Genomic DNA, 23,972 nt, shown 5'->3' with positions numbered 1-23,972 from the left:
CATTCTACCCACCTGATTATTTTTGCTATGATATTTTATTTCCTCAAAGAGCTGACACTTTTTCTGCCATCCTAAAAGTGTCTGGAAAACTAACTTAGTGTTCCTTTGCTGTCCACTGACCCACAGCACCCGTATATTCTACCCACCTGCCCATTTTTGCCACGCTATTTTATTATCTCGAAGAGCTGACATTTTTTCTGACATCCTAAAGGTGTCTGAAATACTAACTTAGTGTTCCTTTGCTGTCCAATGACCCACAGCACCCGTGCATTCTACCCACCTGCCCATTTTTGCCACGCTATTTTATTTCACCTAAGAGCTGACACTATTTCTGCCATCCTAAAAGTGTCTGGAATACTAACTTTGTGTTCCATTGCTGTCCACTGACACACAGCGCTCAGACATTCTACCCACCTGGCCATTTTTGCCACGCTATTTTATTTCTCCAAAGATCTGACACTTTTTGTGCCATCCTAAAAGTGTCTGGGAATACTAACTTAGTGTTCGTTTGCTGTCCACTAACCTACAGCACCCGTGCATTCTACCCTCCAGCCCATTTTTGCCATGTTATTTTATTTCCCCAAAGAGCTGACACTTTTTGTGGCATCCTAAAACTGTATGGAAAACTAAGTTAGTGTTCCTTTGCTGTCCACTGACCCATAGCACCCATGCATTCTACCCTCCAGCCCATTTTTGCCATGTTATTTTATTTCCTTAAAGAGCTGACACTTTTTGTGGCATCCTAAAAGTGTATGGAATACTAAGTAAGTGTTCCATTGCTGTCCAGTGACCCACAGCACCCGTGCATTCTACCCAACTGCCCATTTTTGCCACGCTATTTTATTTTTCCAAAGACTTGACACTTTTTGTGGCATCCTAAAAGTGTCTGGAATACTAATTTATTGTTCCTTTGCTGTCCTGTGATCAACAGCACTAGTACATTCTACTCACCTGTCCATTCTTGCCATGCTCTTTTTTTTCCCCAAAGAGCTGACAGTTTTTGTGACATCCTAAAATTGTATGGAATACTAACTTTTTGCTCCTTTGCTGTCCACTGACCCACAGCACCCGTGCATTCTACCCACCTGCCCATTTTTACCACGCTTTTTTTTTTTTCCAAAAGAGCTGATACTTTTTGTGCCATCCTAAAAGTATATAGAATACTAACTTAGTGTTCCTTTGCTGTCCAGTGATCAACAGCACTCGTACATTCTACCCACCTGTCCATTCTTGCCACGCTCTTTTTTTTCCCCAAAGAGCTGACACTTTTTGTGACATCCTAACATTGTATGGAATACTAACTTATTGCTCCTTTGCTGTTCACTGACCCCCAGCACCCGTGCATTCTACCCACCTGCCCATTTTTACCACGCTTTTTTATTTTCCAAAAGAGTTGATACTTTTTGTGCCACCCTAAAATTATATAGAATACTAACTTAGTGTTCCTTTGCTGTCCATTGACCCACAGCACCCATGCATTAGACCCTCCTGCATATTTTTGCAACGCTATTTTATATCCTTAAAGAGCTGACACTTTTTCTGCAATCCTAAAAGTGTCTGGAATACTAACTTAGTGTTCCTTTGCTGTCCACTGACCCACTGGACCCGTGCATTCTACCCACCTGCCCATTTTTGCTATAATATTTTATTTCCCCAAAGAGTTGACACTTTTTCTGCCATCCTAAAAGTGTCTGGAATACTAACTTAGTGTTCCTTTGCTGTCCACTGACCCACAGCACCCGTGCATTCTACCCACCTGCCCATTTTTGCCACGCTATTTTATTTCCCCAAAGAGCTGACACTTTTTTGGCATCCTAAATGTGTCTGAAATACTAACTTAGTGTTCCTTTGCGGTCCACTGACCCACAGCACCCGTGCATTCTACCCACCTGCCCATTTTTACCACGCTATTTTATTTCCCCAAAGAGCTGACACTTTTTCTGCCATCCTAAAAGTGTATGGAATACTAACTTAGTGTTTCTTTGCTGTCCACTGTCCCACAGCACCCGTGCATTCTACCCACCTGCCCATTTTTGCCACGCTATTTTATTTCCCCAAAGAGATGACACTTTTACGGCCATCCTAAAAGTGTATAGAACACTAACTTAGTCTTCCTTTGCTGTCCACTGACCCACAGCACCCGTGCATTCTACCCAACTGACCATTTTTGCCACCCTATTTTATTTCCCCAAAGAGCTGACATTTTTCTGCCATCCTAAAAGTGTATAGAATACTAACTTAGTCTTCCTTTGCTGTCCACTGACCCACAGCACCCGTGCATTCTACCCACCTGCCCATTTTTGCAATGATGTTTTATTTCCCCAAAGAGCTCACACTTTTTGTGGCATCCTAAAAGTGTCTGGAATACTAACTTAGTGTTCCTTTGCTGTCCAGTGACCCATAGCAACCATGCATTCTACCCACCTGGCCATTTTTTCCACGCTATTTTATTTCCCCAAACAGCTGACACTTTTTGTGCCATCCAAAAAGTGTCTGGAATACTAAGTTAGTGTTCCTTTGCTGTCCAGTGACCCACAGCACCCGTGCATTCTACCCTCCAGCCCATTTTTGCCATGCTATTTTATTGCCCCAAAGAGCTGACAATTTTAGTGGCATTCTAAAAGTGTATGGATTACTAAGTTAGTGTTCCCTTGCTGTCCAGTGACCCACAGTACCCGTGCATTCTACTCACCTGCCCATTTTTGCCACGCTATTTTATTTCCCCAAAGAAATGACACTTTTTTTAGCATCCTAAAAGTGTCTGAAATACTAACTTAGTGTTCCTTTGCTGTCCACTGACCCACAGCACCCGTGTATTTTACACACCTGCCTATTTTTGCCATGCTATTTTATTTCCTTAAAGAGCTGACACTTTTTCTGACATCCTAAAAGTGAATGAAATCCTATCTTAGTGTTCCTTTGCTGTCCACTGACCCACAGCACCCGTGCATTCTACCCACCTGCCCATTTTTGCCACGCTATTTTATTTCCCCAAAGAGCTGACACTTTTTCTGCCATCAGAAAAGTGTCTGGAATACTAACTTTGTGTTCCTTTGCTGTCCAGTGACCCACAGCACCCGTGCATTCTACCCACCTGCCCATTTTTGCCACGCTATTTTATTTCCCCAAAGAGTTGACACTTTTTGTGGCATCCTAAAAGTGTCTGAAATACTAAGTTAGTGTTCCTTTGCTGTCCACTGACCCACAGCACCCGTGCATTCTACCCACCTGCCCTGTTTTGCTACGCTATTTTATTTCCCCATACAGCTGACACATTTTCTGCTATCCTAAAAGTGTATGGAATACTAACTTAGTGTTCCTTTGCTGTCTACTTACCCACAGCACCCGTGCATTCTACCCACCTGCCCATTTTTGCCATGCTATGTTATTGCCCCAAAGAGTTGACACTTTTTGTGGCATCCTAAAAGTGTCTGGAATACTAACTTAATATTCCTTTGCTGTCCACTGACCCACAGCACCCGTGCATTCTACCCACCTGCCCATTTTTGCCACACTATTTTTTTCCCAAAAGAGCGGACACTTTTTCTGCCATCCTAAAAGTGTATGCAATACTAACTTAGTGTTCCTTTGCTGTCCACTGACCCACAGCACCCGTGCATTCTACCCACCTGCCCATTTTTGCCACGCTATTTGATTTCCCCAAAGAGCTGACACTTTTTTTGGCATCCTAAATGTGTCTGGAATACTAACTTAGTATTCCTTTGCTGTCCACTGACCCACAGCACCAGTGCATTCTACCGACCTGCCCATTTTTGCCACACTATTTTATTTCCCCAAAGAGCTGACACTTTTTCTGGTATCCTAAAACTGTCCTGAATACTAACTTACTGTTCCTTTGCTGTCCACTGACCCACAGCACCCATGCATTCTACCCACCCGCCCATTTTTGCCATGCTACTTTATTTTCCCAAAGACCTGACACTTTTTGTGGCATCCTAAAAGTGTCTGGAATACTAAGTTAGTGTTCCTTTGCTGTACAGTGACCCACAGCACCCGTGCATTCTACCCACCTGCCCATTTTTGCCACACTATTTTATTTCCCCAAAGAGCTGATACTTTTTCTGGTATCCTAAAAGTGTCTGAAATACTAACTTACTGTTCCTTTGCTGTCCACTGACCCACAGCACCCGTGCATTCTACCCTCCAACCAATTTTTGCCATGCTATTTTATTTCCCCAAACAGCTGACATTTTTTGAGGCATCTTAAAAGTGTATGGATTACTAAGTTAGTGTTCCTTTGCTGTCCAGTGACCCACAGGATCCGTGCATTCTACCCACCTGCCCAATTTTGCCACGATATTTTATTTCCAGAAAGAGTTGACACTTTTTGTTGTATCCTAAAAGTGTCTGGAATACTAACTTAGTGTGTCTTTGCTGTCGACTTATCCACAGCACCCGTGCATTCTACCCACCTGCCCATTTTTGCCACGCTATTATATTTCCCCAAAGAGCTGACACTTTTTGTGCCATCCTAAAAGTGTATGGAATACTAACTTAGTGTTCGTTTGCTGTCCACTGACCCACAGCACCCGTGCATTCTACCCTCCTGCCCATATTTGCCACGCTATTATATTTCCCCAAAGAGCTGACACTTTTTCTGTCATCCTAAAAGTTTCTGGAATACTAACTTAGTGTTCCTTTGATGTCCACTGACCCACAGCACTCGTACATTCTACCCACCTGCCCATTTCTGCCATGCTATTCTACCTGTCCCCCCAGTTCTCCCCAATCGTCCCTCTCTGGCAGTACCTTCACTGGCTTCCCATTACCCAATGCCTCCAGTTCAAAACCCTAACCATGACACACAAAGCCATCCACAACCTGTCTCCTCCATACATCTGTGACCTAGTTTCCCAGTACTTACCTGCATGTAACCTCCGATACTCACAAGATCTCCTTCTCAACTCCCTTTACAAAAAAAATAGAGTTTGAGTTCAGAGATCGGGCACTTTACATATGCGTGAGCATCGCAGTGCTTGGGTACGCTTGATGCTCAGCCCAGTGTGAGCCGTGTGCAGTATTTGAGTGGTTCGCATTGGGGGTAAAAGCAATGTTATCGGATTTAGTGAGCAACGAAAAAAAAACAAACCAAAAAACCCTCCAGTCCATTCACCCCCAGAAATTATCTGTTTTTGCCTGGCTGCATGTAGGCTAGACCAGAACTGCCCAATTAGTGACTTCCATTGGGGTTCAGGTCAAGTTCCGGTTCCAAACCGAACTGTATCTTAAGTCTGGCTGATCCCGCTGAACCGAACCTCCATGGGCCTTCTCATCTCTACTACCCCTTAACGAGAACCTTTCACAACGTTTTTTAACCCCTCAAGACCATACCAAATTTTTAAAATCTGACGTGTCACTTTATGTTGCAAACAGTGCAATGTTTTTTTCAATATCTCAGTAATATTGAAATTGAAACTGAGAAATCTCAGTAATTTTGAGTTTATTTTTTTCATGACACATTATATTTTATGATAATGGTAAATTTAGGTCAATATGTTTTGTATTTATTTATAAAAATTTTAGAAAATTGACAAACATGTCTAAAATTTTAGACTTTTCAATCATTGAATGATAATCCCTTTCCCTCCTTCATGACCAAAGACATACCTTTATCCTCCGCATATGTCTGCTGATCTGATCAACCGCCATGTGCAGCTAAACAGGCACGATCCCCACTGGCGCATGTCATTGTTTGACTAACTAGTTCGATTGCGCTGTCAAACACTGACACAGGGATCGTGCCATTCCCTGCTGCCCATCGTCGCTCCCATGCCACGAACACAGGGCGCCGATGGGTTGTCATGACAGTGGGTGGTCAGCTGATGACTCCTGTTGCTGGCATTCACAGGGGAATAATTAACAATCAAAAATTGCTTATGGGAATGTTTAAATAGATTAACAAGTGAATAACACAAATCCCTCCAAAAATCGTTTTTATTAATATTATTAAAATCGCCCAGGTGAATAAACCCGCAAATTCAAAAATTAATCAAATAAATATTTAAATAATGGGGAGGTCATATAGATCAGGGGTAGCCAAATCTGTAATGTATCTAGACAGAGGTTATTATGGTGTAACAATCAAAAATACACACCTAAACTCCAGTGACCCTGATATGTCACTGTATCTGACCCCTGCCTATCAACGGAGGGTATGACACCCTAACGTAGCTGGGCGCCCCAGTTCCTCGTCGGCTATTCCTCACTCTCCCTATATAAACCCTACCAATCAATAGTTAATAATGTACCTAATAGTATTACATCCAACAAGGATTATTCATGGACCATAATAATCCACTGCAAACAGTATTCAAGAACAATGTCTTAATCAATAATAAATTAGATACACATAAATTAATACTGTAGCTATTGCCACAATGAACCCACAGCATATTGGTATACATAATGAAATAAAGGTACTTCCCTCAAGCTGATGCAGTACGCATGGCCTCGACGCGTTTCCCCACCCATTGTCGGATCATCAGGAGGCCCAGGGGACAAAGAAAGGAAGGAAGATTCCAGTATCATAGATGGTAGTCCATCACTGGGGAACAACATTTCTAAAGCATTTCTCTGAACTGCACAAGCGATCGGACAGTGCAAGTTCAAATCACTCCCCTTTTGCCTCATCGAAAATAATACAATAAAAAAATACACATATTTGGTATCGCCGCATTCAGAGATGCCTGAACTGGCAAAATAGAAAATGAAGTCTGATCAGTAAAGGGCATAGCGATAAAAAACAAATAAAAAAAATGCCAGGATTATGTTTATTTGGTCGCAGCAACATTGCATTAAAATGAAATAACATGTAATTAAACCATCGAATCTACCCAAAAGTGGTATAATTAAAATGTCAGCTTAAGACGCAGAAATAAGCACTGACAAAGCCCCAGGCTGAAATTAAAGTGGTGAAAAAAAAATCAGAAATTTGTAATAAATAAATGAATATTGTGCTTTTGTCACCATTTTCTGAGATCCGTAACGTTCTAATTTTTCGGCATATGGGGCTGTGTGAGGGCTTATGTTTGAGTCCTAAGTAGTGATAGGCGGATCCAGACTGTAAAAGTCCATATCTGAGCAGGTTCAATAGAACCAAAGTACCAACCCCGGAGTTCTCAGGGAACTCTGGGTAATGATTCGGATCTGGCCACTCGGGCAATAAAAAACAAAATCAAAGAAAACAGAAAGAATATAAGAATAAAGCAAGAGCATCATACTTACTGGTCTCCACGTGGCTGTACACTGCTCCCGGGACCACTCACTCTATTTCCTTGGGCCGCTTATTATCTTCATGCATATGCACTGCTTCCCAGCCCAACTGGCAGTCCCTGTGTATCTGATTGATTGCAGTCAGACGCGCTCCCACCCTGTGTGACATCGTGTCTGACTGTAACTAGAGGCGCTGACTGTGCATCTCTACTGCTGTAAAAATACATAAATAAAAAAATGGGTGTAGTGTCCCCCATATTATGATACCCAGCACAGATAAAGCATACAGCTACAGGCTACAGCACCCAGCCATGCACTTATCTTGGATGTGTATCAAAATAAGAGGGACTATATGCCGCTTTTTCAAATTAAATACATAATTTTAAAAAACGACATGCGGACCCCCCCCCAATTTTGATACTCAGCCATGATAAAGCCAACAGCTGGGAACTGGTATTCTCAGGCTGGAGAGGACCCATGCTTGTTGGGCCCCCCAGCCTTAAAATAGCAGCCTGCAGCAGCTCAGAATTGTTGCGTACATTAGTTGTGACAATCCTGTAACTAACTTTACCCGACTCATCCCGATAGCCCTGGTGCGGTAGCAATCAGGGTAATAAGGAGTTAACTGCTCACAGCAGCCATTAAGCTCTAGATTAGTAATGGGAAAGGTCTATTAGACCCTCCATTACTAATTTTTAAGTGAAAAGAAATAAACACAAACACCGAAAAAATCCTTTATTTGAAATAAAATACTTAAAATGCCACCCTCTTTCAGCCTTTTATTAACCCTAAAAACACCTAGGTCCAACATAATCCATATGAGGTCCCATGACGATTCCAGCTCCACTATATCTGAAGGATGGAGCATGGGCCTAGAATATGACCGCTTGCTGGGAGATTCAGACAGAGAATTAGCCACAGCGATGAGCGGTGACATCACACAGGTTATTTAAAGTCACAGCTGGAGGTTCCCACGGCCCTTCACCTGTGACTGTAGGTAACCTGACCTCAGGTGTCCTCATTGAACTGAGTCACCTCACCTCGTCAGGTGAGGTGACTCAGTTCAATGAGGTTACCTGATGTCAGGTTATCTGCAATACATATATCAGAAGGCACAATCAGAAGGCATGACCCCATAATTTAGACAAAAATAAAAATCGACATTTTTGTATGCTAAATATCTCAATTTTTAATTCAACTTCTGATGCCCATATCATGGTAATGCAGGTGAGGGTTAAAAAAAAAATAAAAACATAAAAGTGATTTTTTTTTTTAATCATCTCTTCAGCCCATTTAATATGTATGCAGTTTAAAAATAAAAATGGCCCTCTATAAATTTTAGCGTCAATTTAAATAAAACATCCTTTTATTGGAAATAGGATTTTCTAGCTATATATGTATCTTGTAACATGAAAACACCAGAGGAAAGGAGTATATATGGTGCAAAATTATGACAAAGTTTATTGAAATGCATGGTTTAAATGACACACAAACAATCAGGGCCATGATTAAAAAGAGTTAAAACCACATGGAAGGGTAATAATTCTGGGGGAATCTAAGAACCCTGAAAAAAACACTTGATAAGGGGTTACAGAAAAGATTGAAAAACCATGGAAGGTAAGCAACGATATTCAGTATAATAAATCACAATGCAAAAGAAAAAAGGTGAGTCAGTGCTGTGAATAAAATGTAACTGGATATCATATCTACCAAAGTGCATGTGCCAGGTAAGGGGTGCTTCACACACAGCGAGCTCGCTGCCGAGATCGCTGCTGAGTCACGCTTTTTGTGACGCAGCAGTGACCTCATTAGCGATCTCGCTGTGTGTGACACTGAGCAGCGATTTGGCCCCTGCTGCGAGATCGCTGCGCTTTACTCACAGCCCTGGTTCGTTTTCTTCAAAGGCGCTCTCCCACTGTGACACACAGATCGCTGTGTGTGACAGCGAGAGAGCGACAAATGAAGCGAGCAGGAGCCGGCGTCTGGCAGCTGCGGTAAGCTGTAACCAAGATAAACATCGGGTAACCAAGGTGGTTACCCGATATTTACCTTAGTTACCAGCCTCCGCAGCTCTCACGCTGCCTGTGCTGCCGGCTCCGGCTCTCTGCACATGTAGCTGCTTTACACATCGGGTTAATTAACCCGATGTGTACTGTAGCTAGGAGAGCAAGGAGCCAGCGCTAAGCAGTGTGCGCGGCTCCCTGCTCTCTGCACATGTAGCTGCATTACACATCGGGTTAATTAACCCGATGTGTACTGTAGCTAGGAGAGCAAGGAGCCAGCGCTAAGCTAAGCGGTGTGTGCTGGTAACTAATGTAAACATCGGGTAACCATACCCGATGTTTACCTTAGTTACCAGTGTCCGCAGCTTCCAGACGCCGGCTCCGTGCAAGCGCAGCGTCGCTTGCACGTCGCTGCTGGCTGGGGGCTGATCACTGGTCGCTGGTGAGATCTGCCTGTGTGACAGCTCACCAGCGACCATGTAGCGATGCAGCAGCGATCCTGACCAGGTCAGATCGCTGGTCGGATCGCTGCTGCATCGCTAAAGTGTGAAGGTACCCTAAGAACAATCAGTCATGATAGATACCATGGGAATGGTAATATAGCAATTATCATAATCGGATTAGGGTTGTCAGGGACAAAGAGAACTATTACCACCCAACCTGCCCTAAAGCCATCCTCCAACGTACGTTTCGCTAAACGGTGAATCACAGTGGCTCCAGCTTCATCAGGGAAAGGCAATGCTGAGGCTCAGGAAGGCTGCATTAAATAATGCCATCAACAACACACTTCCGGGTGCAACGCCCCTCTGGTGACACGCGCCGAGACCGACCCCACCCCCAAACACCACTGTGAGCGCCGTCAGGCCCAGGGGTACATTCGAGGGAATGGGGACGCGTCACCCATATCCCACGCCGACGCCATGGCCAGCAGTGACGGCGATCGCGGCAGTGAAGGAGGCAGACTTGGCCACAGAGCGCGATCAGGGGGCGGTGGACAGGGAAGTAACCCCATATCAAGTGTTTTTTTCAGGGTTCTCAGAGTCCCCCAGAATTATTACTCTTCCATGTGGTTTTAACTCTTTTTAATCATGGCCCTGATTGTTTGTGTGTCATTTTAACCATGCATTTCAATAAACTTTGTCATAATTTTGCACCATATATACTCCTTTCCTCTGGTCTTTTCATGTATTCCATGGAGTAGGTGTTTACCACAGGGCCCCTCACTTGAGGAGGTCTCTGATGGTTATATATAATTATACTGGTTATGAGGTCCTTTGTTTCTCTCATGTATATTTTAACATGTTTCCAATAAAAGGATGTTTTATTTAAAATGAAGATCGAACTACGGGTGCTGGATTTTTTTCTTTACATTTGGATTTTCCTGTGGAGGTGGACCGCCCTCCCTCTGCTTTCTTCCATGCACCCTGATGGAAAGGTCATAGGCAGGCTGAACTTTTCTGTTTTAGTTGATAAATTTTAGCTGACCAAAGGTTGCATCTGTTGACATTATTTGTTTTATTAAGTTAAGTATAATTTCAAAGGGTACCTAACACTTGATGTAAAAAAAAGTGTAAACAGTAATCCCACAGAAAATCTTTATTATAAAAGCAGGATTTGTGCTACTCAGATGTTTGCAAGTCAAATATCCAACACAATCTTGGGTAACTACAGTGGCATGTGAGAATTTAAGCAAACCTGGTCAAAATTATGGTCATGGTGAACAGTTAAGCAAGTTGAAGATGAAATGATCTCTAAAAGGCATAACATTTAAGATGACACATTTCCATTGTATTATGGAAAACAAATTACCATATTTTACATCTTTAAAAATTACAAAAAGGAAAATGAGCCAATGTAAAAGTTTGAGCACCCTTGGAGATTGTGTGCTTCAATAACTTTGAGCAAAGTTTCAGACCTTACTTCACCTGTTAGGGTTATGGGTGTTGTTCACTATCATCATTAGAAAAGGCCAAGTGATTCAAGCTTCACAGCTTTATAAAAACACAGCCTCTAACCTTGTGCCAGCAAACAGCAGCCACGTGTTCTTCTAAATAGCTGTTTAGCAATCTGAAAAATGAAAATGGTGGAGGCCCATAAAGCGGTAGAAGGCTTTAAGATAGCACAATGTTGCCCTTTCCTCAGTTTGAAATGTAATTAAGAAATGGCAGTTAAAATGAACAGTGGAGGTCAAGTAAGGTCTGGAAGTTCAGGAAAAATTTCTATGAAAGCTGCTTGTAGGATTGCTAGAGAGGCAAATCAGAACCCAAGCTAAACTGCACAAGACCTTCAGGAACATTTAGCAGACTCTGGAGTTGTGGTACATTGTTCTACTGTTCAGTAACACCTGTAGAAAATATGGCCTTTATGAAAGTCATTAGAAGAAAACCTCTCCTGTGTCTAAACCACAAAATTCAGTGTCAGAAATATGCAAAAGAACATCTAAATAAACTTGATGCATTTTGGAAATAGGTCCTGTGGACGGATGAGGCTAAAACAGAATTCTTTGGCCACAATGATCAAAGTTATATGTGAGGGAAAAAGGGCACAGATTTTCAGGAAAAGGACGTCTCGCCAACCATGCATGGGGGTGGTTCAATCATGCTTTGGGGTTGTGTTGCAGGCAATGGCATGGGGAACATTTCACGCGTACAATAAAGAATGCATTCAATGAAATTTCAACAAATTCTTGATGCAAACATAACATCTGTAAAAAAGCTAAAGTTGAAAACGGTGGCTTCTGCAAATGGATAATGAACCTAAAGATATGTCAAAATCCACAACAGACTACCACAAAAGGCACAAGCTGAAGGCTTTACAATGAGCCTCACAGTCCCCTGACCTTAACATCACTGAAAATCTGTGTGTCATGATCCAGGTAGGCTTTTCCCTGCTGCTGGTTACTCCCAGCTCTGGCCTGGTCATGTCAGGGGTTAACTTCCCGTGCCTCATTATGGATCCCAGGACACTATATATACTGTGTCAGGTTTCCAGGTTTTCCAGTTCTCTTTTGATTGCCCTTGCCCTCGGTTAACATGGAGGTTACCGTTCTGTTGCCCTACTTCCTGTCCAGCTGCTTAAAAGGCCGCCTCTAAGTCCAGTCCAGTGCCTGAGTATACTGCCTGCTGTGTGCTCCTGCTGTGTTGCTGCTTATTCCTGATTGCCTCTGGATTCCCCTAAAAGACTACCTACCGATTGACTCTGGACTGTACCCGGCTCTTCAAGGCTGTGCCCGGATTCTGTTTACCATCTTCGGTCAGCACTCCGCCTGGTTCTCTATTGGTTCGTAACCATTCTGGACAAACATTTCCCGTACGGACACTCATTGACTTTACCGCTTGCTCCTTATCCCGGCTGCTGCGCACTTAGGCCTTCCGGGGTAGATTGCCAGACAGTCCCTGTATAGGGGTTCGCTCTGGTGGTCTCTCTGGGGGAGTCCGGTGCGTGGTCCCGGGAATTCCCTCCGCGTCGATTCCGGAAAGTATTGCATGTGTTATTGTGTTGCTGTGTTGTTCTGTATCTACCGTGGTTGCATACTATAAAACATCTTGTACCCGGAACTCGTCTCTGATTGTCATTGCCCTACGCTATCGAAATCCTCAGAACATAGAATAAGTATTACATACTGCCTCTCTAGCTATGGCTCAGTGCCAGTGATAATTCTGCCTTCCAGCGTGTATACTGGCTCTGGTGAGTGTTCCTGATCTGTTCTGCCTCCCTGCTACTGTGTCCAGACTTTGACCCTTCCTCATTCGTCTGCCTGTCCCGGTCCCCGACTTCCCTCTCCTGTCTATTGTTTGTGTTCCCCTCTGCATACCTGATCTCCCGACTTCCAACTCGGTTCTGTTTTCTGACTTTGATATTGATCCTCCCTTTGCAGTGACTCGACTTTCCTGGCCAGACCCTGACTGTTTGACTAGTCTACTGCCCCCTGGTGATTTGCCTGTTTACTGCCTGCTGAAGTTACTCAGCTGTACTTCAGCTGCCTTTCCGTTACTGTGGTTCTTTGTCTCTCCTTCACTACTCTGCTGCCACCTATACGCCGTACTATGTCTTACTAGCCTTTGTACAGCGTGATACTGTGGCTAGAACTCAAAAGAGCAGTGCATCCAAGATAACCCAAGAATCTCACAGAACTGGAAGAATTTTCCAAAGATAGATGAAAACTGCTCAAACAATAATTGAAAGACTCTTGGCTGGTTACAAAAAGCATTTAGAAGCTGTGATACTTGAAAAAGGGAATGCTACAGGTACTAACCATGCATGGTGCGTAAAGTTTTGCACTGGCCTATTTTCTTTTTTTGTTAATTTTAAAATGTAAAAGATAGACATATATATTTTTTTTTTACCTAAAATACAAAAGGAAATATGTCAAATCTAGCTTTATTCCTTTTAGAGATCATTTCATCTTCAACTTGCTTAACTGTTCACAATAACAGTAATTTTGACCAGGGGTGCCTAAACTTTTACATGAGACTGTACAGTGAAGGAAATAATTATTTGACCCTTTGTTGATTTTGTAAGTTTTCAAACTGACAAAGACATGAACAGTCTATAAATTTAAGGGTAGGTTATTTTTAACAATAAGAGATAGAATATCAAAAATAAAATCCAGAAAATCACATTGTATAACTTATATAAATGTATTTGCATTTTGCAGAGACAAATAGGTTTTTGATCCTCTACCAACTGTCAAGACTTCTGTCTCCTACAGACTAGTTATACGCTCCTAATCAACTCGATATCTGCATTAAAGACATCTCTCTTAAATTGTCACCTGTATAAGAGACTCCTGTCCACAGACTCAATTAATCAGTCAGACTCTAACCTCTACAACATGGGCAAGACCAAAAAGCTTTCTAAGGATGTCAGGGACAAGATCATAGACCTGCACAAGGCTGGAATGGGCTACAAAACCATAAATAGGATGCTTGGTGAAAAGGAAACAATTGTTGGTGTTAGGCTATATTCCCACGAATGTCCCATTTTTGTGGTTCGCAAAAAAAGGTCCTGTTTTTTCACGGATGCATCCGTGTGGCATCCGTGTGACATCCGTTTTTTTTGTGGACTGCAAAAAACGGAAACAGCTAGATGAATAGATGGATAGATATACATACAGGGATAGATAGAGGGACAGATATATAGCTAGATAGCTAGATAGATAGATAGAGGGATAGAGAGATAGATAGAGGGATAGATAGAGAGGCAGAGAGATAGAGGAATAAATAAGAGAAAGAGGAATGAATGAATAAATGAAGGAATAGAAGGATAGATAGAGGGATAGCTAGAGGGATATATAGATAGTATATGAGAAAGATATATATATAATGTGGCACTAAAGAGTGCTTAGCCTTGTATTTAGCTAAAAAATAAATAAAAAAAATAAAAAAACGACGTGGGGTCCCCTCTATTTTTTGTTGCCAGCTCAGGTAAAGCAGACGGCTGCAGCCTGCAGACCACAGCTGGCAGCTTCACCTTGGCTGGTAATCCAAAACAGAGCACCCCATGCTGTTATTTTAAATTAAATAATGTAAAACAAAAAACGTGGGGTTCCCCTCAAATTGGATCGCCAGACATGGTAAAGCGGACAGCTGTGGTCTGGTATTCTCAGACCAGAAAGATCTGTGGTTCTTTGATCCTCCCCAGCCTAAAAATAGCAGGCCGCAGCCACCCCAAAGGTGGTGCATTCATTAGATGCACCAATCCTGGTGCTTCTGATGCAGTGGCAAACGGGGTAATATATGGGGTTGATACCAGCTATATAATGTCACCTGGCATCAAGCCCTGGGGTTAGTGATGTCACGGCGTCTATCAGATACCCGACATCACAAACCAGTCAGTAATGAAAAAAAAAATTGAGGACAGACAAATTTTTATTTGAAAAAGTACTTCCCAAAACATTCACTCTTTCACCAATTTATTAGAAAGAAAAAACAAATCCGGGTCCGGCGTAATCCAATAAGGGGTCCCACGGCGATCCATACTCATTGTCCCAGTCAATGAAGAACAGAATGTTCCCCATTGGCTGGGAGAGAAGTGCAGTGACCTGAGCTAACATCATGAGATCAGCCCAGGTCACTGTAGGGCATGACCTGCGCTGACTTCAGGAGGTTAGCCAGGTACATTACTCGTGGTGATGGAAGCCGCTGCACTCCTGATGTCAGCACTGGTCACTGAGTTCAATGACCGCCGTGTTCACAAGTATCGTGAGCAGCACGTGACATCACCGCTAGTCACAGACCCAGGCCGCCTGATAGAGGTGATGTGAGAATGCGGCTGATGTGACGAGCGCTGATGTCAGGAGTGCAGGACTTCATCACTGCAGGTAATGAACTTTACTAACCTCCTGACGGCAACACTCATCATCCCCGGGGCTGCTCGCACTGCAGTGCGGGCATCTGCTGACACACTGCAGTGCGGGCATCTGCTGACACACTGCAGTGCGGGCATCTGCTGACACACTGTAGTGCGGGCAGCTGCGGGGCTGGTGTGGGAGCGGGACATAGACTGCAGTGGAATCTGCCGGAGGTCACACGGAAGTGCTTCCGTGCGGCTTCCAGGGATTTTTCGGACCCATTGACTTGTATTGAGTCACGGTCCGTTCTTATGGAACAGAATAGGACATGTTCCATAATAACGGAATGGACATACTGTACGGCATCCAATGTGTTTTTTTGTAAAAACTGATGGCACATGGAAGTGCCATCCGATCCTACACAAAAGATATTGAAAAGATGGTCCTGTCCATGGGTCCGCAAAAAAAACAGGAACTAACAAGGACAGACGGAACGGTCATCTAAATAAGCCCTAATAGTAAGAAAATGGAAGAAATACAAAATGACCGTCAATCGACATCGATCTTGGTTTCAATGCAAAATCTCACCTCGTGGGATATCCAGGATCATGAGGAGGGTGAGAGATCAGCCTAAAACTACACGGGGGGAACAAGTTAATCCTCTTATGGCAGCTGGGACGACTGTCACCAAGAAAACCATTGGTAACTAGGGATAATCGAATCCGGCAAAATCCGTGACTGGCTGATCACTGCCGGATTGGAAATAAAGTCCGGATCCACTCCGGAATCCGGTGCCCATATAACTCTATGGGGACCAAAATCCGGAGATTAAAAACGTTTGTTGAGGGGGTAGGAGCGCATGCGGTGTACTCACCCGAGGCTGTGTCATGGTGGCAAACTCCTTCCGGATCATGCTTTTTTCTTCCGGAGCCGACAATTCAATATTCATTGTTTTGCCCGCCCACCGGCGCGTATAGTTGGTTGCAGTTAGACGGGCCCCCACCCCGAGTGTCAGCTGGTCAGCTGACTGCAACCAATCATAGGCGGCAGGATGGCCGGTGGGCGGGGAAAGCAGTGTATCCCTTGCAAGTGTGACTCCGTTTTTTAAAAATTTAATTTATATAAATAATAAAAAAAAAACGACGGGTAGTCCCCCCTAAATTTCATCCCCAGCCATGATAACACCGTCTGGGGGCTGGTATTGTCAGCCCGCCGCCGCCCAGTATTGCCACATCTATTAGATGCATCCGGAAATCTTTGAAACAACGCGGATCCGGACTTTTACAGATCGGATCCGCTCAGCCCTATTGGTAACACATTAAGCTGTAATGGATTAAAATTTTGCAGTGCCCGCAAAGTCCCACTGCTCAAGAAGGCACATGTGCTGGCCCATCTGAAGTTTGACAATGAACAACTGGATGATTCAGTGAGTGATTGAGAGAAGATGCTGTGGTCAGATGAGACAAAAATTGAGCTCTTTGGCATTAACTCAACTTGTCATGTTTGGAGGAAGAGAAATGCTGCCTATGACGCAAAGAACACCGTCCCAATTGTTAAGCATGCAGGTAGAAACAATATGTTTTGGGGGTGTTTCTCTGCTAAGGGCACAAGATTACTTCATCGCATCAATGAGATAATGGATGGAGCCATGTACCGTAAAATCCTGAGTGACTACCTCCTTCCCTCTGCCAGGAGATTAAAAATGGCTCATGGCTGGGTCTTCCAGCATAACAATTACCCAAAACATACAGCCAAGGCAACAAAGGAGTGGCTCAAAAAGAAGCACATTAAGGTCATGGAGTGGCCTAGCTAGTCACCAGATCTTAATCCCATAGAAAACTTATGGAGGGAGCTGAAGCTCTGAGTTGCTAAGTGAAAGCCTCAAAATCTTAATGATTTAGAGATGATCTGCAAAGGGAAGTGGAGCAAAATTCCTCCTGACATGTGCACACACCTCAGCATTAACTACGAAAAAGTCTGACTGCTGTGCTTGCTAACAAATGATTTGCCACCAAGTATTAAGTCGTGTTTGCCAGAGGAATCAAATACTTATTTCTCTCTGCATAATGCAAATAAATTTATATAATTTATACAATTTGATTTTCTGAATTTTATTTTTTATATTCTCTCACTGTTAAAATTAACCTACCCTTAAAATGATAGACTGTTCATGTCTTTGTCAGTGGGCAAACTTACAAAATCAGTTAGGGATCAAATAATTATTTCCTTCAAAGTATATAGAGTTTTAATTTACTAAATCAGATTCTTTTAGAGCAAAATTTTAAAACAATCTGCTCGTTATGGGCATGAGCACCACATTTTAGCCTATTTACTGAGTAGGAAAATATATACAAAGTGGTGTCTAAATGTCAAGTTATATGTATACTACCACCGCCTAACACTCAAAGATAGACATGGATATATTGGTTCAAGCAGACAATACAACAACCAATTCACAAAAATTGAACCAAGAAAGAAGGTAAAACAAGTAATCTTTATTGTGAGACAAATAAAATATGGCGTGTCATACCGAAACAGTGCACTAGATGGGAGACCAAAACAGCAGGAGAAAAAGAGCCGGTTAGGAAGTGTGTCCATAATTCACAGTACAGAGGGCAAGTATAAGACAAGTGCATTTTGGCAACTGAGATGGACAAAAATCAAAGCATTAGCGCTTAAATAAACAGATTATTCTACTAACCTGTAGACAAGAACTCCCGCTGGAATGGCACCAAGTCCTAGATCTGTCTCACAGTAAAGATTACTTGTTTTACTTTCTTTCTTGGTTCAATTTTTGTGAATTGGTTGTCGTTATGGGCAAGGTAGACTTTCAGTTAAAACTTGTTCTTACCATTTAGGAAATTAAGCTGGGTATCTAGAATTTTGTTAATTTCAAGAATCCACAGTTGTCTTACAGCAGGGGATGTAGAGTTTAAAATATATCTTTCAGTAGACTCTCCAGATCTTGACAACAATGAAAACGTGCATGGATCACTATCAATGCATTCTTCCATGGTAAGGCAGCACACCTGGAACACAACATGTTTGAGCAATTTTAATTCCGTAATGTGTGTCTTCAATATGGTTAATTTTATTAAAGGGAATCTGTCGCCAGGTTTTCCCAATATAAAGAAGGGCCAGCACCTGTAACCTCTCATATACAGCAATCTAGCATGCTGTATTTATGTCCCCAATACACTCTGCAAGACAGAAGAAGAATTTTTAATATACTTAGATACAGCGTGGTCTGGTCCGATGGGTGTCTGTGGTCTTAAACTGGTGCCGTCCTCCTTCCCTGCTTCTTGTGGATGATGCATAATACATCATCCGTACAGAGCACTCCATTGCGCTCTTGCGCAGGCGTACTTTTTTTCTGCTCTACTGGGGCAGAACATAGTACTTTAATACGCCTGAGCGGGAAAAGGCCAAAGGCCACAGAGTGCCAGTGCATGCGCAGTACAACACTTTGCTGTGCCCAAGGCAGTGTAGAGACAAGTACGTATGTGTAGAAGCGCGATAGAGGACATTGTATGGAGGACATTGTGTGAAGAACATTGCTTTGTGTGAATGACACATCCTAAGAAGGATGACGATCGCAAGAAGAGAGAAGGCGCCAGATAAAGACCAGAGATGTCCAACAGGTCGGCCCCCGCCATAAGGAAATATAATCTAAGTTATTTTTTATTTTGCCTAGCAGAGGGACATTCTAGAAAGAATACTGTATATGAGGGCTTACAAGCGTTAACCCTACCTCATATGGGGAAAGCCTGGTGACAAGTTCCCTTAGAAGTATGGTGATTTACACAGTAATAATATGTAATATATATTTTCTCATTTACTGCTGGAAAAATGTGCAGTAGGGACTGTCAAATGCAAATATCATTTAAGCCATAATATAAAACTAAGCTGTCTATTATGATTTATCGTCTTAATTTTTTAAAATACTTACAAACCCATGCAACATATAATCAAATATACAGCATATAATAAGCCCACATTCTACAAGCAAGAACTCATCTATATTATTAAAGGGACTCTGTCACCAGGCTTTTGCTACTCCATCTGAGAACAGTATAATGCAGAGACACGGACCTTGATTCCAGCGATGTGTCACTTACTGAATGGTTTGCTGTCATTTTGATAAAATCAATGTTTTCCCTGCTGCAGTCTGAACTGCATTGATCAAATGGCAATTATTTTCTAAATATACTTACTTGTCTTAGAAACATAGTAGGAATCTAACACAAGATAGTTTCACAGGTAGTGCTTAGCAACTCACTCTGGCCAATGGCTTTCCTGACAGGAGCGTGTTAGCTTCATGTATTTCTATGCAACTGACATGCTCAGGTCAGGAGAGACACCAAATGGTTTGATGATTACCTTGCAATCCTTGCGTGAGTCACATGCAAGTGTGACTCCAGTTTAATGCAGCAAATAACACAGGATAGAACAAGATCAAGTATAAGGAACATGAGAAATGGGAATGAGGTGAATGTCCCACTTGAAGAAGAAAAAGTATTGAAGGATTGGCACAGAATAAAATAATTAATCAGGTCTTCTCGCAGTTTGTTTATTATTAATCCAGAACAGAGAAAAAAGGCAAATTGGACATAATTTCACACAAAACACTGAAAATGGACTAGACAAAATTGAGGGCACCTTTCCAAAACTGTGTTTAAACAACTTTGTAATAAGCATATGATGCGCATTTCAACTCACCTGTGGCAAGTAATGGGGGAGGGTTCAGCTGTGCTGGGGCAGAAGATGGCTAGAAGGTTGGAGGAGTGTTTAAACTAGGAATGGGGGGCGAGAGTATTCACTTTATAGAAAGGGAATGTAGTGCAGATAGTGACCAGGGCACAAGTAATGAAATTAGGGGTGGTACAGGGGGAAAGGTTAGGACAGTTACAGTCATGAAAAAGTTTGGGCACCCCTATTAATGTTAACCTTTTTTCTTTATAACAATTTGGGTTTTTGCAACAGCTATTTCAGTTTCATATACCTAATAACTGATGGACTGAGTAATATTTCTGGATTGAAATGAGGTTTATTGTACCAACAGAAAATGTGCAATCCGCATTTAAACAAAATTTGACCGGTGCAAAAGTATGGGAACCCTTATCAATTTCTTGATTTGAACACTCCTAACTACTTTATACTGACTTACTAAAGCTACATTGGTTTTGTAACCTCATTGAGCATTGAACTTCATAGGCAGGTGTATCCAATCATGAGAAAAGGTATTTAAGGTGGCCACTTGCAAGTTGTTCTCCTATTTGAATCTCCTATGAAGAGTGGCATCATGGGCTCGTCAAAACAACTCTCAAATGATCTGAAAACAAATATTATTCAACATAGTTGTTCAGGGGAAGGATACAAAAAGTTGTTTCAGAGATTTAAACTGTCAGTTTCCACTGTGAGGAACATAGTAAGGAAATGGAAGAACACAGGTACAGTTCTTGTTAAGCCCAGAAGTGGCAGGCCAAGAAAAATATCAGAAAGGCAGAGAAGAAGAATGGTGAGAACAGTCAAAGACAATACACAGACCACCTCCAAAGACATGCAGCTTCATCTTGCTGCAGATGGTGTCAATGTGCATCGGTCAACAATACAGCGCACGTTGCACAAGGAGAAGCTGTATGGCAGAGTGATGCGAAAGAAGCCATTTCTGCAAACACGCCACAAACAGAATCGCCTGAGGTATGTAAAAGCACATTTGAACAAGCCAGTTACATTTTGGAAGAAGGTCCTGTGGACTGATGAAACAAAGATTGAGTTGTTTGGTCATACAAAAAGGCGTTATGCATGGAGGCAAAAAAACACGACATTCCAAGAAAAGCACTTGCTACCCACAGTAAAATTTGGTGGAGGTTCCATCATGCTTTGGGTCTGTGTGACCAATGCCGGTACCGGGAATCTTGTTAAAGTTGAGGGTCGCATGGATTCAACTCAGTATGAGCAGATTCTTGACAATAATGTGCAAGAATCAGTGACGAAGTTGAAGTTATGCAGGGGATGGATATTTCAACAAAACAATGATCCAAAACACTGCTCCAAATCTACTCAGGCATTCATGCAGAGGAACAATTACAATGTTCTGGAATGGCCATCCCAGTCCCCAGACCTGAATATCATTGATAATCTGTGGGAGGATTTGAAGCGTGCTGTCCTTGCTCGGCGACCATCAAACTTAACTGAACTGGAATTGTTTTGTAAACAGGAATGGTCAAATATACCTTCATCCAGGATCCAGGAACTCATTAAAAGCTACAGGAAGCAACTAGAGGCTGTTATTTTTGCAAAAGGAGGATCTACAAAATATTAATGTCACTTTTATTTTGAGGTGCCCATACTTTTGCACCAGTCAAATTTTGTTTAAATGTGGATTGCACATTTTCTGTTAGTACAATAAACCTCATTTCAAACCAGAAATATTACTGAGTCCATCAACCGATATATGAATATATGTTAGATATATGAAGCTGTTGCAAAAACCCAAATTGTTATAAAGAAAAAAAATTAACATTAATAGGGGTGCTCAAACTTTTTCATATGACTGTAATACAGTAAGCAGGAATAGAGGTACAGAGTCATACGTAACGTGCATGTACACTAATGCCCGAAGCCTCACAAATAAGGTGGAGGAATTAGAATTAATATTGTTGGAAAAAAATTATGATATAGTGGGGATATCAGAGACATGACTGGATGAGAGCTATGACTGGGCTGTTAATTTACAGGGTTATAGCCTATTCAGGAATGACCGTACAACTAAGCAAGGGGGAGGTGTGTGTCTATATGTAAAATCATCCTTAAAACCCATCCTGCGTGACAACATATGTGAGGGTACTGAGAATGTAGAGTCCGTATGGGTGGAGATAAGGGGGGGGAATGAATAATAAAATTCTGATAGGGGTGTGTTATAAGACGCCAAATATTATGGAAGAGGTAGAGAATCTCCTCATAAAGCAAATTGATAAAGCAGCGAGTCTCGGAGAGGTAATTATTATGGGGGACTTTAACTATACTGATAAAAATTGGGTTACAGAAACTTGCAGTTCCAGCAAAGGAAATGGATTTTTGATAACAATGAAAGATAATTACCTTTCACAAATGGTACAGGACCCCACAAGAGGGGGAGCACTATTAGACCTTGTACTAACCAATAGGCCAGACCGCATATCAAATATACAAGTTGGGCGTTACTTGGGGAATAGTGATCACAAAATAATAAGTTTTCATGAATTCTTTAGTAAGATGTATAGTAGAGGGGCTACAAGGACACTAAGCTTCAGGAAAGCAAATTTTAAATGGTTGAGAGATGATCTTAGTGCAATAAACTGGGATGATGTACTAAGTAATAAAAGTACACAAAGCAAATGGGAGACATTTATGAGCATTCTGAATAGGGCTTGTGCAGAAAATATACCCTATGGGAACAAACATGCTAGAAATAGGAGGAAACTCCTATGGCTAAACAGAGCTGTAAGGGAAGCAATAAAAGAAAAACAGAAAGCCTTAAAAGAATTAAAGAGGGTAGGTAGTGATGAGGCATTATATAATTATAGAAAATTAAATAAAATATGGAAAAAGCAAATTAAGTTAGCTAAGTTTGAGACAGAGAGACTCATTGTGAGAGAAAGTAAAAATAATCCTAAAATATTCTTTAACTACATAAACAGAAAAAAACTGAAAAGCGATAGTGTTGGCCCCCTTAAAAATAGTCTTGTGAAATGGTGGAGGGGGATGAGGGTAAAGCCTACCTGCTGAATTACTTTTTTTCTACGGTTTTTATACAAGAAAATGCCATGGCAGATGACATGACCAGTGATACCATAAATTCACCCTTGAATATTACCTGCTTAACCCAGCAGGAAGTATGCCGCCGCCTCGAAATCACTAAGGTTGACAAATCTCCAGGCCCGGATGGCATACACCCCAGAGTACTACAGGAATTGAGTTCTGTGATAGATGGACCATTATTTTTAATCTTCACAGATTCCTTAATAACAGGGTCGGTACCGCAGGACTGGCGCATAGCAAATGTGGTGCCAATATTCAAAAAGGGGACAAAAACTGAGCCGGGAAATTATAGGTCGGTAAGTTTAACCTCTACGGTTGGTAAAATCCTTGAGGGTTTCTTGAGAGATGCTATACTGGAGTATCTCAAGAAAAATAACCTTATGACAGAGTATCAACATGGGTTTATGAGGGATCGATCCTGCCAAACTAATTTGATCAGCTTCTATGAAGAGGTAAGTTCAAGCCTGGACCAAGGAAATGCAGTGGATGTTGTGTATATGGACTTTTCAAAAGCTTTTGATACGGTGTCACACAAAAGGTTGGTACATAAAATGAGAATAATGGGGATAGGGGAAAATATGTGTAACTGGGTTAACAACTGTCTCAGTGATAGGAAACAAAGGGTGGTTATTAATGGTACG

At 42.1% G+C, this 23,972-nt stretch overlaps 1 protein-coding gene across 2 annotated transcripts in view; it reads right to left on the bottom strand.

The window, feature by feature from the left end:
* The window catches only part of TRIO (trio Rho guanine nucleotide exchange factor), a 3,493,742-nt gene that overhangs the window by 699,875 nt on the left and 2,769,895 nt on the right, over positions 1-23,972 (bottom strand). The window contains exon 52 of one of the 2 annotated variants that reach the window (XM_075314973.1): positions 18,380-18,557. In XM_075314973.1, the coding sequence (XP_075171088.1) occupies positions 18,380-18,557 (178 nt within the window). Of the gene's footprint in view, positions 1-18,379; positions 18,558-23,972 lie in introns of those variants that run through there. The other variant, XM_075314976.1, reaches the window with a different exon arrangement.

The sequence above is a fragment of the Anomaloglossus baeobatrachus genome, chromosome 6 (assembly GCF_048569485.1).
Source record: "Anomaloglossus baeobatrachus isolate aAnoBae1 chromosome 6, aAnoBae1.hap1, whole genome shotgun sequence".
Lineage (NCBI taxonomy): Eukaryota > Metazoa > Chordata > Amphibia > Anura > Aromobatidae > Anomaloglossus > Anomaloglossus baeobatrachus.
Note: the sequence above shows the minus strand (reverse complement) of the source record. Positions and strands in the feature narration are given on the sequence as shown.